General features: G+C 43.3%; 1 protein-coding gene across 3 annotated transcripts in view; it reads right to left on the bottom strand.

Annotated features, from left to right (window-relative positions):
* LOC122560276 (deoxynucleoside triphosphate triphosphohydrolase SAMHD1-like) overlaps positions 1–16,762 on the bottom strand; it is a 76,560-nt gene that overhangs the window by 14,199 nt on the left and 45,599 nt on the right. For 2 of the 3 annotated variants that reach the window (XM_087994748.1, XM_043710812.2), the window contains exons 12-13: positions 15,744–15,883; positions 2,063–2,134 (exon numbers count right to left, since the gene is read on the bottom strand). In XM_087994748.1, coding sequence (XP_087850874.1) covers positions 2,063–2,134; positions 15,744–15,883 — 212 coding nt within the window. Of the gene's footprint in view, positions 1–59; positions 135–2,062; positions 2,135–15,743; positions 15,884–16,762 lie in introns of those variants that run through there. The other variant, XM_087994749.1, reaches the window with a different exon arrangement.

Raw genomic sequence — 16,762 nt, 5'->3', positions numbered from 1 at the left:
GTGTTTGTTGATAGAGTTCCAGTTGGAATATCATGCTTCTAGGAATTCTCATGTGTGTCTCTGTTTGGCTTGTCCTAAAATGGATGTGTTGTCCCAGTTGAAGTGGTGTTCTTCCTCATCTGTATGTGAAGATACTAGTGAGAGAGGGTCATGTCTTGTAAAATACCTTGCAAGAACTGTAAGAAACACTACATTGGACAAACAGGCAGAAAACTAGCCACCAGAATATATGAACATCAACTAGCCACAAAAAGACATGACCCTCTCTCACTAGTATCTTTACATACAGATGAGAAAGGACACCACTTCGACTGGGACAATGCATCCATCCTAGGACAAGTCAAACAGAGACATGCATGAGAAGTCCTAGAAGCATGTCATTTCAAATGGAACTGTTACCCAGTATGGTGATGAAATGTCTGAAAATGAACCTTCCAGTTCAGTGAGCAATCCGACATCCAAGTAAACTAGTATTTTGAACAATACTGGCATAGTTCAGTCATTCATGGAACACAGAAACATAAGACTTAGGAGCAGGTGTAGGCTTCTTGGGTTCTTTGAACCTATTCCACTATTTGATAAGATCATGGTTGATCTGGTTGTGGTCTTAACTCTATCTCCCTGTCTGCATTCTGTAGCCTTGACTTCCAAGCCTCTCAAAAATCTTACTCTGCCTTAAGTAAATTCCACTGATTTCTAGGGAAGAGAATTCCACATTTTTATAACCCTATGAAATTCTCCACATCTCTGTCTTAAACTGCGTCCCCTAAATTTAGCCTACCCTACAAGAAGCAACATCCTCTTAGCATCTATTCTATTAAGAATATTAAGTGTTTCAATAAAATCATCCTTCATTTTTCTGAGCTCATTCAGGACTAGAAATGTGTTTTTTAAAACAATTTGAATGTTGATTTGCAAATAGTGAAATCTAACCAGGCAGGACAGTGTTTATTGGTCATACAGCACAGTAGGAGATGATTCAGCCTATTGAGTAATTCTAGCTTTCTGAATGGAGTATCCAATTCATTCCACGTCCTTCCAATGCTCTTTGCCCACAGCATTGCAGACTTTTCATTTTTAAAGATTGTTATTTGCTTCCCCTTTTGATAGTTAATATTGAATCCGATTTCCTTGCCTATTCTGGCAGAATAGTTTGCATCTCAACTTGCCGAAGTTGAGGGGGAAGAAGAGATAGAATCTCTTGCCAAGGTCTTTTTCCCTGGGGTGGGCGAATCCAAAACTAGAGGACATAGGTTTAAGGTGAGAGGGGAAAGATTTAAAAAGGACCTGAGGGGTAGCTTTGTCATGCAGTGGGTGGTATGTGTCTGGAATGAGCTGCCAGAGGAAGTGGTGGAAGTTGATACAATTACAACATTTAAAGGCAACTGGATGGGTATATGAAAAGGAAGAGTTTAGAGGGATGTGGGCCAAGTGCTGGCAAATGGGACCACATCAGATTGGAATGTCTGGTGGGCATGGATGAGTTGGACTAAAGGGCTTGTTTCCATGATGTATGACTCTAATGACTAATTACTTCTAATCCCAGAAGCAAGTTTTGTGAACTTTTTCTGAACTGGTTCTAAAGCAATCATATCCTTCCCTTCTAAGTAAAGAGACCAAAGCCATAAACAGATGAAGTCTCCTGAAAGCCCTGTACAGATACTTCTTTATTTTTACTTACCACACCACTTGTAATTACCAATAACATTCCATTGACCAATTCCTAAACCTTTGCTGTACCTGCATATATGATTTGTAATTCATGTACGAGGATACTCATCTCTCTGTACCAACTTCTTCAAACTCTCTCCATTTAGTCGTTACATTGTTTTAGGATTCTTCCTGCCAAAGTGGACAGGTTCACGTTTTCCCACATTATACTTCTCCTGCCAAATGCTTTCACTCTCCTTAGTTCAGATGAACAGAAGCTAATCACAGTCGTTCAGATTGGGCAATGCTTCAGTTGGGGCCTGCACTAAGATTAGCTGATTCAGTTGATGCCAGGATTTCTACCACTGATCTGTAACTGGGGGTACAACTCTCGCATGCATTCAGTACTTACAGCTACTATGAAATCTTCTGCCTTCAATCCGGTAGCTTCAACCAATTTCTGAAGCAAGTTTTTTTTTTCATTCTGAAAGAAAACACAGATTATGACAGGGTTATCTTAAAAATAGTTTGTCGAAAAGTAAGTTTATTTTGCTATGAAATAACGATAGCCAAAAAAACTTGGGCCAAGTGACTTTTAAGTCAATCTGGATTTAAAGAATGACTGCACGGTGGCTCAGTTGTTAGCACCGATGCCTCACAGTGCCAGGGACCCAAGTTCCATTCCAGACTTGGGCAACTGTCTGTGTGGAGGTTGCACATTCTCCCCGTGTCTGCGTGGGTTTCCTCCGGGTGCTTCGGTTTCCTCCCACAGTCCAAAGATGTGCAGGTTGGGTGGATTGGCCATGCTAAATTACCCATACTGTTCGGGGATGTGTAGGTTAGGTGCATTAGTCAGGGGAAATGTAGAGTAATAGGGTAGGGGAATGGGTCTGGGTGGGTTACTCTGCAGGGGGTCGGTGTGAATTTGTTGGGCCAAATGGCCTGTGTCGTCACTGTAGGGATTTAAGGTGAAGAGAAAGAGAAACAGAGGTGGTGATATTCAGGGAGAGAATTCTAGAGCTTATGGCCTCAGCCATAAGGACACCACTGAGCAGGAAAGGAAATCTGAAATGCAAAAGAGATGGGAATTGGAGGAATCCAGAGTTATTGTATGCTTGGAAGAGGTTATAGAAATAGGGAGCAGACAGAGAATGAAGCACTCTGCATACTATACTTGAGAAGTTACAGGATTGGGAGTCAATGTAGGTCAATCAGCACTGGGAGAGATGGATTACTGAGTGCAATCAGGATTTAACTAACTGGAAAAGGAAATAAGAATTTGTTGTTTGTGGCTGGTGGTTGTGAAGAGCAAAATGAAGCACAGAGTGACAGATATTTCACAGAATGGGGAACAGTCGGGAAAACAGTCAGCAATTTAAGAGTTAATCGTAACTACAATTCACAGGGTCAAGTCGAGCAGTTTTGAAGAAATCAGACTGGAAGGTGAGGGAGGGGTACATGAAGTTTTCAGCTGCACTGAGAAGAAGTTCAGAATGTTGACAGCCAATGCTCCAAATGTGAAAGTTGTGGTTAGTGGTAGTCCAGTTTATTCCATTTTGTTTCTTCTGTATTATTTGCATATATTTCTAGTTAGGTAGCAATGAGAAGAATGCATCTAATTCTAGAAAAAGAATTGACATGGTGCAGACGAGAATGGTTACAGGGATTAGGCGTTCCAGTTACAGAGTTAGTTGGAAAGGATGGGATTATTTTCCTTGGAGCAAAATGGCTTTGGCAAAATTTTACAGTAATGTATATATGAAATAGGAGCAAGTGTAGGCCATTTAGCCTGTCAAAGGTGCTATGCCATTAAATAAGAAAATTCCTAATCTGATTGTGGCCTTTGCTTCACCTCCCTGCCTGTCCTTCATAACCCTTAACTCCATTGTTAGTCAAAAATATTTCAAAGTTATCCTTGAATATGCTCATTCAATGACATGACGTTCAGTGTTAACAAGGAAAGAGAATTCAAAGCGCTAATGACCATTTGCAGGAAAATACTATCCTCACCGCCACCTTTAATGGAAAACACATTTTTAACCGTCTCCCTGAATTCTAGATTTCCCCACGAGAAGAAACAAACTTTAGGGTCAACATGCAGGATCAGTAACGAAGGGGACATACATTTTAGGTGAAAGGCAGAAGTTTTAGAGGGTATTTGAGCAAACATTATTTCACACAAGGGATGGCGAGGGTCTGAAATCCACTGCCTGAGTGTGTATTTGAGGCCACACCCCTCACGATTTTTAAAAAGTACTTGGATGAGCACTTGAAACATCATAACATTCAGGCTATGAGCCTGATGCTGGAAAGTGGGACTAGTGTAGGTATACTGTAGCTTTGGTGGTACAGATTTGATGGGCTGAAGAGCCTCTTCTGTACTGTATGATTCTTGGTATTTATCCAGTCAGAATATGCTTCTTCTAAATTCCATTGAATAGACACAGTTTCCTCATAGTCTAGATTAGAGTGGTGCTGGAAAAGCACAGCAGGTCAGGCAGCATCCGAGGAGCAGGAAAATCAACGTTTCAGGCAAAAGCCCGTCATCAGGAATAGAGGCAGGGAGCCTGCAGGGTGGAGAGATAAATGGGAGGGGAGGGGAATGGGGAGAAAGTCGCATAGAGTACAATAGGTGAATGGGGGTGGGGATGGAGGTGATAGGTCAGAGAGGAGGGTGGAGTGGATAGGTGGAAAGGAAGATAGGCAGGTAGGACAGGTCATGAGGGTGGTGCTGAGCTGGAAGGTTGGAGCTGGGGTGAGGTGGGGGAAGGGGAAATGAGGAAACTGGTGAAATCCACATTGATGCCATGGGGTTGAAGTGTTCCGAGGTGGTAGATGAGGCGTTCTTCCTCCAGGCGTTGGGTGATGAGGAAGCGGCGGTGGAGGAGGCCCAGCACCTGCAGGTCCTCGGCAGAGTGGGAGGGGGAGTTGAAATGTTGAGCCACAGGGCGGTGTGGTTGATTGGTGCGGGTGTTCCCTAAAGCGCTCTGCGAGGAGGCGTCCAGTCTCCCCAATGTAGAGGAGACCGCATCGGGTCCACATTCCACCCCGACCTTAAATTCACCTGGACCATCTCTGACACCTCCCTCCCCTTCCTGGACCTCTCCATCTCCATTAATGACAACCGACTTGACACTGACAGTTTTTACAAACCCACTGACTCCCACAGCTACCTGGATTACACCTCTTCTCCACCCTACCTCCTGCATCTACTGCCATCCTGTATTCCCAATTCCTCTGCCTCCACCATATCTAGCCCTGGGGACTTATCAATCTTAATACTTTCCAAAATTTCCAGTACATCAATTTCACCAATCCTGATCTGGTCAAGAGTGTATCACAAGATAATGAGAGGAATAGATGGGTCAATAGCCAGAGACTTTTCCCCAGGGCAGGATTGGCTGTTACGAGGGGCTATAGTTTTAAGGTATTAGGAGAAAGCTATAGAGGGGATGTCAGAGGAAGGTTCTTTATGCATGGAAATGCATGGAATGCGTTGCCAGCTGTGGTGGTGGAAGCAGAGTCATTGGGGACATTTAAGCAACTGCTGGACATGCACATGGATAGTAGTGAGTTGAGGGGTGCGTAGGTTCAGTTATTATATTTTACATTAGGATTAAACCCTCGGCACAAAATCGTGGGCCAAAGGGCCTGTTCTGTGCTGTACTTTTCTATGTTCTATGTTCCACCTGAACTGATCTGGGACCAGTGTTCCGGCAAAAAGGATAAATAGGGTAGTCACTAGGACTTTAAACTTTTGAGTCGGGGGAAGGGAAAGGGAAAGCAACAGGGAGTATGGAGTCAATTAGAAAGATAAGCAGCAGGTTAGCATGTGTGCAATGTTTAAGTTCAAGGCAGACTAGGAATGAAGCAAAAAGGAAGGATAACTTAGGACATATTACAAGAAGTGATGGAAATCATGAGGATAAGAAAAATAGCATTAAGGTGCTTTACCTGAATGTTCGTAGTATTCGGAACAAAATAGATGAATTAACAGCACAAATCATCGTGAATGGTTATGATGTGGGAGGCAACACAGAGATAGGGTTACAGGAGGTTCAGGACTGGATTTACAACTTATCGAAAAGACGGGGAGGTGGCAAAGGGGACAGGGTGCCTTGTTAGTTAAGAATGAAATTAAATCTATGGCACTGAATGACATAGGGTCAGATGATGTGGAGTCTGTGTGGGTGGAGTTGGGGAACCACAAAGGCAAATAACCATAATGGGAGTTATGTACAGACATCCGAACAGTGGTCAGGACCAGAGGTGCAAGATGTAACAGGAAATAGATAGGGCATGTCAGAAAGGCAAGGTCATGGTGATCATGGGGGACTTCAATATGCAAATGAACTGGGTGAAAAAAGTTGCCGGTGGATCCAAAGATAGGGAATTCAAGGAATGCTTACAGAATGGCTTTTTGGAACCCACGAGGAAGCAGGCTTTTCTGGACTTAGTGCTATGCAATGAGCCAGACTTTATAAAAGATCTTAAAGTAAGGGAAACTTAGGAGGCAGCGATCATAATATGGTAGAGTTCAGTCTGCAGTTTGAAAGAGAGAAGGCAAAATCGGATGTAATGATGTTACAGTTAAATAAAGGTAATTACAGGTGCATGAGAGAGGAACTGACTAAAATCGACTGGAAGCAGAGCCTCGTAGGGAAGACAGTAGAGCAACGATGGCAGGATTTCTGAGTGTAATTGAGGACACAGTACACAGGTTCATCCCAAAAAGAATGATTATCCGGCTGACAAAGGAAGTCAGGAAATGTGTCAAAGAAAAATAGTTTGGGAAAACTACAAAAACAAACAGAGGATAACAAAGAGAGAAATAAGAAAGGAGAGGATCAAATATGAAGCTAGGCTAGCCAGTGATATTAGAAATGATAGTAAAAGTTTCTTTCAATACATAAGAAACAAAAGACAGGCAAAAGTAGACATTGGGCCACTTCAAACTGATGCTGGAAGGCTAGTGCTGGGAGATAAGGAAATAGCTGAAGAACTTAATAAGTACTTTGCGTCAGTCTTCACAGTGGAAGACATGAGTAATATCCCAACAATTAAGAAGAGTCAAGGGGCAGAGTTGCATATGGTGCCATTACAAAAGAGAAAGTGCAAGATAAGCTAAAAATTGATAAATCCCCTGGTCCCGATGGGCTACATCCTAGAGTTCTGAGGGAGGTGGCTGAGGAAATAGCAGAGGTTTTGGTTGTGATCTTTCAAAAATCACTGGAGACAGGGAAAGTCCCAGATGATTGGAAAGTCGCTGTTGTAACCTTCTTATTTAGGAAAGGATCAAGACAAAAGATGGAAAATTACAAGCTGATTAGCCTAACTTTGGTTGTAAGTAAAATTCTAGAATCCATCGTTAAGGATGAGATTTGGAAGTGCAGGATCAGATTAGAACAAGTCAGCATGGATTTAGTAAAGGGAGGTGGTGCCTGACAAACCTGTTAGAATTCTTTGAAGAGGTAACAAGTAGGTTAGACCAGGGAAACCCAGTGGATGTTATCTACCTAGACTTCCAAAAGGCCTTTGATAAGGTGCCTCACGGGAGGCTGCTGAGTAAGGTGAGGGCCCATGCTGTTCGAGGTGAACTACTGGCATGGATTGGGGATTGGCTGTCTGACAGAAGGCAGAGAGTTGGGATAAAAGATTCTTTTTTGGAATGACAGCTGGTGACAAGTGGGCGCCAGGCAGGGTTCAGTGTTGGGGCGGCAGCTGTTCACTTTAATATATTAATGATCTGGAGGATGGGACTGGGGGCATTCTGGCGAAGTTCGTCAATGATACGAAGTTAGGCAGACAGGCAGTTAGTACTGAGGAGGTGGGGAGGCTGCAGGAAGATTTAGACAATTTAGGAGAGTGGTCTAGGAAAAGGCTGATGAAATTCAACGTGAACAAGTGTGAGGTCTTGCTCTTTGGAGAAAAGAATACAGGCATACACTATTTTTTAAATGGTGAGAAAATTCATAAAGCCAAAATACAAAGGGATCTGGGAGTACTAGTCCACGATTCTCTAAAGGTTGATGGGCAGGTTGAGTCTGTAATTAAGAAAGCAAATGTAATGTTGTCATTTATCTCAAGAGGGTTGGAACATAAAAGTAGCGACATGCTACTGAGACTTTATAAAGCTCTGGTTCGGCCCCATTTGGAGTACTGTGTCCAGTTTTGGGCCCCACACCTCATGAAGGACATACTGGCACTGGAGCGAGTACAGCGGAGATTCACACGGATGATCCCTGGGATGGTAGGCCTAACATACGATGAACGGCTGATGATCCTGGGATTGTACTCATTAGAGTTTACAAGGTTCAGGGGAGATCTAATAGAAACTTATAAGATAATACATGGCTTAGAAAGAGTGGACACTGGGAATTTGTTTCCGTTAGGCAGGGAGACTAGGGCCCATGGGCACAGCCTTAGAATGAGAGGGGGTCAATTTAGAATGGAAATGAGGAGACATTTCTTCAGCCAGAGAATGGTAGGCCTGTGGAATTAATTGTCTAGATTAAAGTGGTGCTGGAAAAGCACAGCAGGTCAGGCAGCATCTGAGGAGCAGGAAAATCGACATTTCGGGCAAAAGCCCTTCATCAGGAATAGAGGCAGGGTGCCTGCAGAGTGGAGAGATAAATGAGAGGGGAGTGGGGGTGGGGAGAAAGTAGCATAGAGTCTGTGGTAGCAAGTCTGTTTCAGGACATGGTTGAAGAGCTTCAGGGCAGAGGAGATGACCAGGGGGTTGCAGTGGGAGAGAGAGACTCACTGAGATTCTTGTAGAGAGAGGAGGAAAACCTCTTCAAGGCAGCCATCCTTGCAAGAGGATTCACAGTAGGGTTAAAATCAACTAGATAAAAAGGACTGCAGATACTGGAAACCAGAGTCTAGATTAGAGTGGTGCTGGAAAAGCACAGCAGGTCAGGCACCATCCGAGGAGCAGGAAAATTGACGTTTCGGGCAAAAGCCCCGCTACCACAGACCCTATGCTACTTTCTGCCCACCCCCACCCCCCTCTCATTTATCTCTCCACTCTGCAGGCACCCTGCCTCTATTCCTGATGAAGGGCTTTTGCCCAAAATGTCGATTTACCTGCTCCTCGGATGTTGCCTGACGTGCTGTGCTTTTCCAGCACCACTCTAATCTAGACTCTGGTTTCCAGCATCTGTAGTCCTTGTTTTTACCCTGTGGAATTCATTGCCATAGAGTGCAGTGGACGCCGGGACGTTAAATGTCTTCAAGGCAGAGATTGATAAATTCTTGATCTCACAAGAAATTAAGGGCGACGGGGAGAGTGCGGGTAAGTGGAGTTGAAATGCCCATCAGCCATGATTAAATGGCGGAGTGGGCTTGATGGGCTGAATGGCCTTACTTCCTCTCCTCTGTCTTATGGTCTTATATAAGCATGCATAGAAGTTTGACTGTCTAATAGGAAGCACATTAGGAATAATTGAATGTTTTTGCGGGTGCTAAGATGTTATGAATGGAATAGGAGATTCATTGGCTCAGTTGGTTTGTGATGCAAAGGAGAGACAACATTATGGATTCAATTCCTGCAACAGCTGAGGTTATCATGAAGGACTGTCCTACTTAACCTCTCCCCTCACCTAATGTGTGGTGACCATCAGGTTAAACTACCAGTTGTCTTTCCATCTAATTAGAGAGCAGCCCTTTGGTCTAGTAAGACTATCGAGGAGAAAGTGAGGACTGCAGATGCTGGAGATCAGAGCTGAAAAATGTGTTGCTAGAAAAGCGCAGCAGGTCAGGCAACATCCAAGGAACAGGAGAATCGATGTTTCGGGCATAAGCCCTTCTTCAGGAATGAGGAAAGTGTGTCCAGCAGGCTAAGATAAAAGGTAGGGAGGAGGGACTTGGGGGAGGGACACCTATCGCATTTCCAATGCCCCTCCCCCAAGTCCCTCCTCCCTACCTTTTATCTTAGCCTGCTGGACACACTTTCTTCATTCCTGAAGAAGGGCTTATGCCCGAAACGTCGATTCTCCTGTTCCTTGGATGCTGCCTGACCTGCTGCGCTTTTCCAGCAACACATTTTCAGCTCTAGTAAGACTATAGTAACTTTATCTTTATGAGTGGAATGCTTATAATCTTATACATCTCAATCATGCTCCCCCTTGGTCTCCTCTTCTCCAAAGAAAACAACTCCAATCTATCCAATCTCTCTTCATAAGTAAAGCTCTCCAGCCCAGGAAATTCTAATACCTCGAATGGAGTGTGCAGAGTTGTTTTATGATGAAGGGAAAAGTGAGGTCTGCAGATGCTGGAGATCAGAGCTGAAAATGTGTTGCTGGAAAAGCGCAGCAGGTCAGGCAGCATCCAGGGAACAGGAGAATCGAAGTTTCAGGCATATGCCCTTCTTCAGGATTCCTGAAGAAGGGCTTATGCCCGAAACGTCGATTCTCCTGTTCTCTGGATGCTGCCTGACCTGCTGCGCTTTTCCAGCAACACATTTTCAGCATTCCTGAAGAAGGGCTTATGCCCGAAACGTCGATTCTCCTGTTCCCTGGATGCTGCCTGACCTGCAGCGCTTTTCCAGCAACACATTTTCAGCGCTGTTTTATGATGAAGGTTGGGCAGACTAGGCTTGTATCTGCTGGGGTTTAGAAAAGTAAGAGATGACTTGATTGAAGCATTTAAGATCCTGAGGGGTCTTGACAAGGTACATATAGAGAGAATATAGCCTTATGGGAAAACCTTGAACTAGGGGTTACTGATTAGAGGGTTGTGATATTTTCAAATCTACCAAATCAGAAATGTCTTCCTGAGAAGTGGTGGCTGCAAAGTCCTTGAGTATTCTAAAGACTAAGGTAGATCGATTTGTGTTAAGCAAGGGTTAAAGGTTACCAGAAGTAGGCTGGAATGCAGATTTGAGTTTACAATAGATTTGATTGAATGACTAAGCAATCTAAATGCCCTGTTCTGTATTGATATGTTCAGACATAACAGTGCACAAACACACTCTCCTTTCAGTTTGCGTTTCTCTCTCCATGCTCTCCCAGTTTACATTTCTCTTTCTTCCTCTCCCAGTTTGGGTCTTAGATTAGATTACTTACAGTGTGGAAACAGGCCCTTCGGCCCAACAAGTGCACACCGAGCCGCCGAAGCGCAACCCACCCAGACCCATTCCCCTACATTCACCCCTTCACCTAACACTACGGGTAATTTAGCATGGCCAATTCACCTAACCTGCACATTTTTTTTGGACTGTGGGAGGAAATCGGAGCACCCGGAGGAAACCCACGCAGACACGGGGAGAATGTGCAAACTCCACATAGTCAGTCGCCTGAGGCGGGAATTGAACCTGGGTCTCTGGCGCTGCGAGGCAGCAGTGCTAACCACTGTGCCACCGTGCCACCCACACAGGTTCTTCTCCTCCAGCTGGTGTTTCATCTCCTTTCCGGTTTATAGATTAGTCTTGCTCTTCTTCCCTGTTTATTTCTCTCTCTCTTTCCCTGAAAATATTGCTCTCCCATTTCTCCCCGATTCACTTTCTTCACTTTCTCAACCTCTCCCAGTTGAGAGGCTCTTTATCTCTCTCTCTTCCCCAGTTGCTGGCTCCAGAATTTTCAGAATAAAACAGTAAGTCCAAACTGTGGAGGGTCAATGTTAGGCACATGAGTTGTGAACCACATTGTCCAAGGTACTGTGTGCAAACTATCCATATAATGAGTGTCACCCGTCTACAGGAGAGTAACCTTCATTCTACAAAACAGGAGGATATGGAACCCCAGAATAAGGAGGTCAGGCTGGGTGGAAACCATAAAACCATTAGATATAGGAGCAGAATTTGTAGTGATTGTAACGAGGTCAGCCAGGTGGACATCATAGAATACCCTGATTGAGACTTTTAATCTGGTCCAATCAGGGAGTCCCAGCTGACAGATATAAACAGGACTGTAAAAATAAGCACTACTGCACTTAGGTGGTAGTGTGGGGGTAAAATAAAAAAAAAATCCAAAGTGCAAAAAAAGCAAAAAGCAAAAAAAAACAGGAGTTCCAACTCTATTTTGATTTAGTCCCTATCCTCCCCTTTGCTGTTTTGATCACACAGCATTGCAAAAAAAAATTAAAAAAAATAAACAGGACTGTGTCACTGACCACTTGGGTGTTTTCCTATCTTCCTGGTGGTGGAAATTGAATAAAGATTCGTGCGCTTTGTGTCTTTCACTGTGTCTCACACCTGCACACACACACCATGGGTGCTGGGGAAAAAATAAGCACTACCGCAGTTAGGTGGTAGTGTGGGGGTTAAAAGAAAAAGAAAGAAGCCCTTGGGATTAAATAGGCAAAAAGAAAAAAAACAGGACTGTGTCACTGACCACTTGGGTGTTTTCCTTTCTTCCTGGTGGTCGAAATTGAATAAAGATTTGTGTACTTTGTGTCTCTCACTGTGTCTCACACCTGCACACACACAGCATGGGTGCTGGGGGGAAAATAAGCACTACCGCAGTTAGGCGGGAATGTGGGAAATAGGAAAAAAAACTTTAAAAAATAAAAAGAATAAACAGGAGTGTCAGAGAGAAAAAAATAAAGAAAAAAATAAACAGGACTGTGAAACTAGGATTTGTGGTTTGTCCTCAATTCCCTGTAAACTGGTTGAACGGTACGGTTTGAGGCCTAGCTTTGCTATACAAAATTGTTGTTGTATATAGCTGTTAATATTAACTGTTTTTTGTAAACTGTGTTTTGTAATTGCTTAATAAAATTTAAAAAAATAAAAAAAATAAACAGGAGTGTGGAGATTTGAGGTTTGTCCTCATTTCCCTGAAAACTGGTTGAATGTCAGGGTTTGGGGCTTGGCTTTGCCATTCCTCTCCCTTGTAAAATTGCTGTTTCTCTGTATACAGCTGTAAATGTTAATTGTTTTGTAAACTGGGAATTGTTTAATAAAATTATAAACAGGACTGTCAGAGATTCTGTTGATTGAGAACTGGGTCTAAGGGAGCTGGATCAGTGTCAAGGACACTCTGTGTAAATAAAGAGTAACTTGGTGATGGGATACCGGTCTCTGGAGTTACTTCAGAATTAGTCTATTTGGCCCATTGTGTCTACGTCACCATTTGATTATTGCTGATGTGTTTCTCAGCCCCATTCTTCTGCCTTCTCCCTGCGACCCTTGATCCCCTTACTAATCTAGAACCTATCTCTGTCATATATATACTCTTGACCTCCTCAGCCCTCTGCAGCAATAAGTTCCAATGATTCACTACCATCTGCCTGAAGAAATTCCTCCTTGCCTCAGTTCTAAAGGGTAGTCTCTTCACTCTGAGGCTGTGCCCTTGAGCTCTAGTCTCTCCTACTGGTGGAAACAGCTTCTCCATTTCCTCTCTATCCAGGCCTCTCAGTATTCTGTAAGCTTCAGTCACATTCTCCCATATCCTTCTATACTCCATCAATTACTGACACAGAGTCCACAGCTCCTCCTGTGGTAAAGCCTTCATTACAGGGATCATTCTTATAACCTCCTCTGGACCCCTCCAATGCCAGCACATCCTTCCTTAGATATGGGCCCAAAATTGGTGACCATGTCCAAATGCGGTCTGAACAGAGCCTTATATAGTTGCCGCAGTACATCTCTGCTCTTATATTCTAGCCCTCTTGAAATGAATGTAACATTACATTTGCCTTCCTAACTGCTAACCGAACCTGCATTTTAACCGTAACCTTAAGAAAATCTTGAAGTCGGACTCCCAAGTCCCTTTGCACTTCAGACATCTAAAGCCTTTCCCCATTTATAAAATTGTATACACTGCTATTGTTTCTCTACCTCACACTTTGCCACATTGTATTCCATCAGCCACTTGTTTGTCCACTCTTCTAGCCTGTCCAAGTCCTTCTGAAGCCTCCCCGTTTCCTCAACTCTACCTGGCCCTCCACCTACCTTTATGTCATCTGCAAACTGAGCAAAAATGCCATTCATTCTTTCATTAATGTATAATGTGAATAGTTGTGGTCCCAATAGTACCCAATGGTATTCCTCTAGTCACCGGCTGCCATCCTGAAATGATTCTTTTATCCCTAAGATGCCTCTGCCAGTCAGCCAATCCTCTATCTATGTCAGTACCTTGCACTAAACACCGTGAGACCTTTCTTATTTAGCAGTCTCTTGTGCAGCACCTTGTAAAAGGATTTCTAGAAATCCAAATAGATCACGTCCACTAACTTGATTATTAGCTCCTCAAAGAATTCTAACAGATTTGTCAGGCATGACTGCCCCTTGAGGACAGCCCTTTTTTATTTCCTTTATATATCATTTTTAGGAGACCAGCCCTATATTACCATGTACTTCCAAACACTCTGCAATCTCATCCTTACTAATGGACTCTCAAATCCTATAAATGACCTAGGTTAGACTAACGAGCCTACACTTTCCTGTCTTCTATCTCCTTCCTTTCTTAAACAAAGGTGTTACAATAGTCATCTTCCATTCCTCTGGGACCCTCCCTGACTTCAGTAAGTCCTGAGAGATCACCATCAATCCATCTACAATCCATCTTCCCTTTAACCTTCCCTTTCAACCAACTCTGGTCAGCTCCTCCTTCATGTCTTTGTAGTTACTTTTACTCAATTGTACAACCGTTATATCTAATTCCAGCTTTCCCTCTGAAACTGTCGTGAGAATTTGTCATATTATGATCACTGCCACTAGGGGTTCCTTCACTTTAAGCTCCCTAATCAAGTCTGCCTCATTGGTATCTACATCTACTGTAATAACTGGATATTTCCTTTGCCACTCCAAGTTCCCCTGCTGCCCAGATAAGATATCCTGAACCCAGACACCAGACTGGCAACTCAGCTTTTGGATTCTCGATCCTGGTCACTGAGTTAAAAATCACACAACACCAGGTTTAGTCCAACAGGTTTATTTGGAAGCATTAGCTTTCAGAGCACTCCAAAGGCTAGTGCTTCCAAATAAACCTATTGGACTATAACCTGATGTCGCGTGATTTTTAACTTGGTTCACCCAAGTTCAACACCAGCACCTCCACATCCTGGCCAGTGAGACCAGTGCCTATTCCCCTAACTACACTATCCCCAATTACAACTACATTTCTCTTTTCTATCCCTTACGGAATGGTTCCTGTACAATAGTGCTATGATCAATTTGCTCATCTTCCCTACACCTCACATTCTCATCCACACTCAGCACACTCTTAGACAAGTTCAAGGACTGAGGCTCCTTCACCATTACCTCCTGGCCCCCTCCATCAGCCTTGCCATAGTCACACCTTCCTGCCCCTGACCACTGACTACTTTAAAATAGTTAATATAAGGGGTGTGACTGCCTCCCGAAACAGTGTCCAGGTAACTCTTTACCCTTCCCTGAGGTGTCGCAGTGTTCAAAGCTCACACTCAAGCTCATCAACTCTGAGCTAGAGTTCCTCAAAAGCAACTAACACTTATTACAGATGTGGTCACTAGGAGCCACAATATATTCCACCAGCTCTCAGAGCACACATGGCCCTGCCAGACCTTTCTATTTTAATGACATAATTCTTAAATAATGTTTTAAAAAACTCTGCTGGTCTTTTAGTTTGTAGCCTGTAAATATTCCCCTTATTTAACTTCAATCTGAAAGTAACGATAATAGATAGCTACTAATTTGATTATCATCCAACCAATTAACTTACGGTTTACCTGTGATGTCACTCTTTTGTGCTGGGTCCCTGGACTTGGGCTTCAGTTTATCTTGGGCAGTGTCTCTGTCCAGATGTGATCTCTCCTACCAGACTGTGTGAAGCTTACTGATCATGCCAACTATCAACTTATGATTTTTAAAGAACAGTTGGCTGGATGACTACAGATGAAGAATACTGGGTTCAATCCCCTCACCGTTCACGGAGGGAGGGTTGCTACATTGCTTGATACACAATGGTGCCACTTTGAAACTCATAGTGACGATGATATTGGTGAGACTTGAACTCGGATCTCCCCGGCCAGAGGTAGTGACATTCTGAGGGTGCCAAGGGCCACCCACAACTATCTACTTATGCCAAGTACCAACCCTGGCTTTGACTATTTGAACTTTAGTCACCTGTTTGTAGATGCAGATGCTGAATATAATTGTTCACAACACATACCTCTAAATTTTCTGTTTTCTCTGCAAATCGAGCCTCCCTGATGAATTTAAATAGCTTACGCTGCACAAGATTTCTCAGGATTTCCTGTGCTTTGCTCAATGCAGGGTCAGATGAATTCAGGATGTTTTCAAAGACACAGTCTGGAAAAACAAAATTTGTTAACTATGAATTTTGGGCTGGAGTTTGTGAAGTTCATTGTAACTTCAATGCAAGGACCAATTCCACTTCCTGACCCCATTCAAGGCAGTTACACAACATCTGCTGGAATTTCTATGAATGGTTTGCTCTTGTGATAGCTGTCCAATTAGAATGAGCAGGTGCAATCAATGGTGTGATCTAGAAGTGGCTGTTGCCATTTTAAAAGTGTTAGCCAGTCATCAATGTGACTGCAGCTAGATGTCAAATTTATATGGCATCCTGTCATGAAAGTCCAAACCATGCTTTAATGATACCTCCCTGGAGTTCAGGCTGGTGGTGGTGAAGTGGAGGGATGCCTTATTTCTAAATGGTGGGGTCAGGCCTATGAAATACATAGAAAGTAACTTATGCTCAGACTGACTGGACAAATTTGGAATGTTTAATGAATACTTTGTATCAGCTTTTTTTTAAGAAGGGGATATTGGCAAAATATTAGAAATGGAAATAGAACATAGAACAGTATAGCATAGGAACAGGCTCTTCAGCCCACAACAGCCAAGTTAATCTAATCCCTTCTGCCTGCCTTTGGTCCGTATTCCTCCATTCCTTGCTTATTCATAATGCACCATTGTACATACCTCCACCACTAGCCTTGGCAGTGCGTTCTAGGCTCTCCAACAGCTGCCACTCTGTGTTATAAAAAACTTGTCCCTCATATCCCCTTTGAACTTTCCCTTTCTTACCTTAAATGATCTAGTATTAGACGTTTCAACCCTGGGAAAAAGATTCTGACTGTCAATCCTATATATGCCTCTCATAATTTTATAAACTTCTAACAGGTCTCCCCTCAGCGACCTCCGCTCCAGAGAAAACAACCCTAG

The sequence above is a fragment of the Chiloscyllium plagiosum genome, unplaced genomic scaffold (assembly GCF_037043375.1).
Source record: "Chiloscyllium plagiosum isolate Xiang-an unplaced genomic scaffold, Cpla_swu_hap1 HiC_scaffold_15, whole genome shotgun sequence".
Taxonomy (NCBI): Eukaryota; Metazoa; Chordata; class Chondrichthyes; order Orectolobiformes; family Hemiscylliidae; genus Chiloscyllium; species Chiloscyllium plagiosum.
The sequence above is the reverse complement of the archived record's forward strand: the minus strand, read 5'-3'. Positions and strand labels throughout refer to the sequence as shown.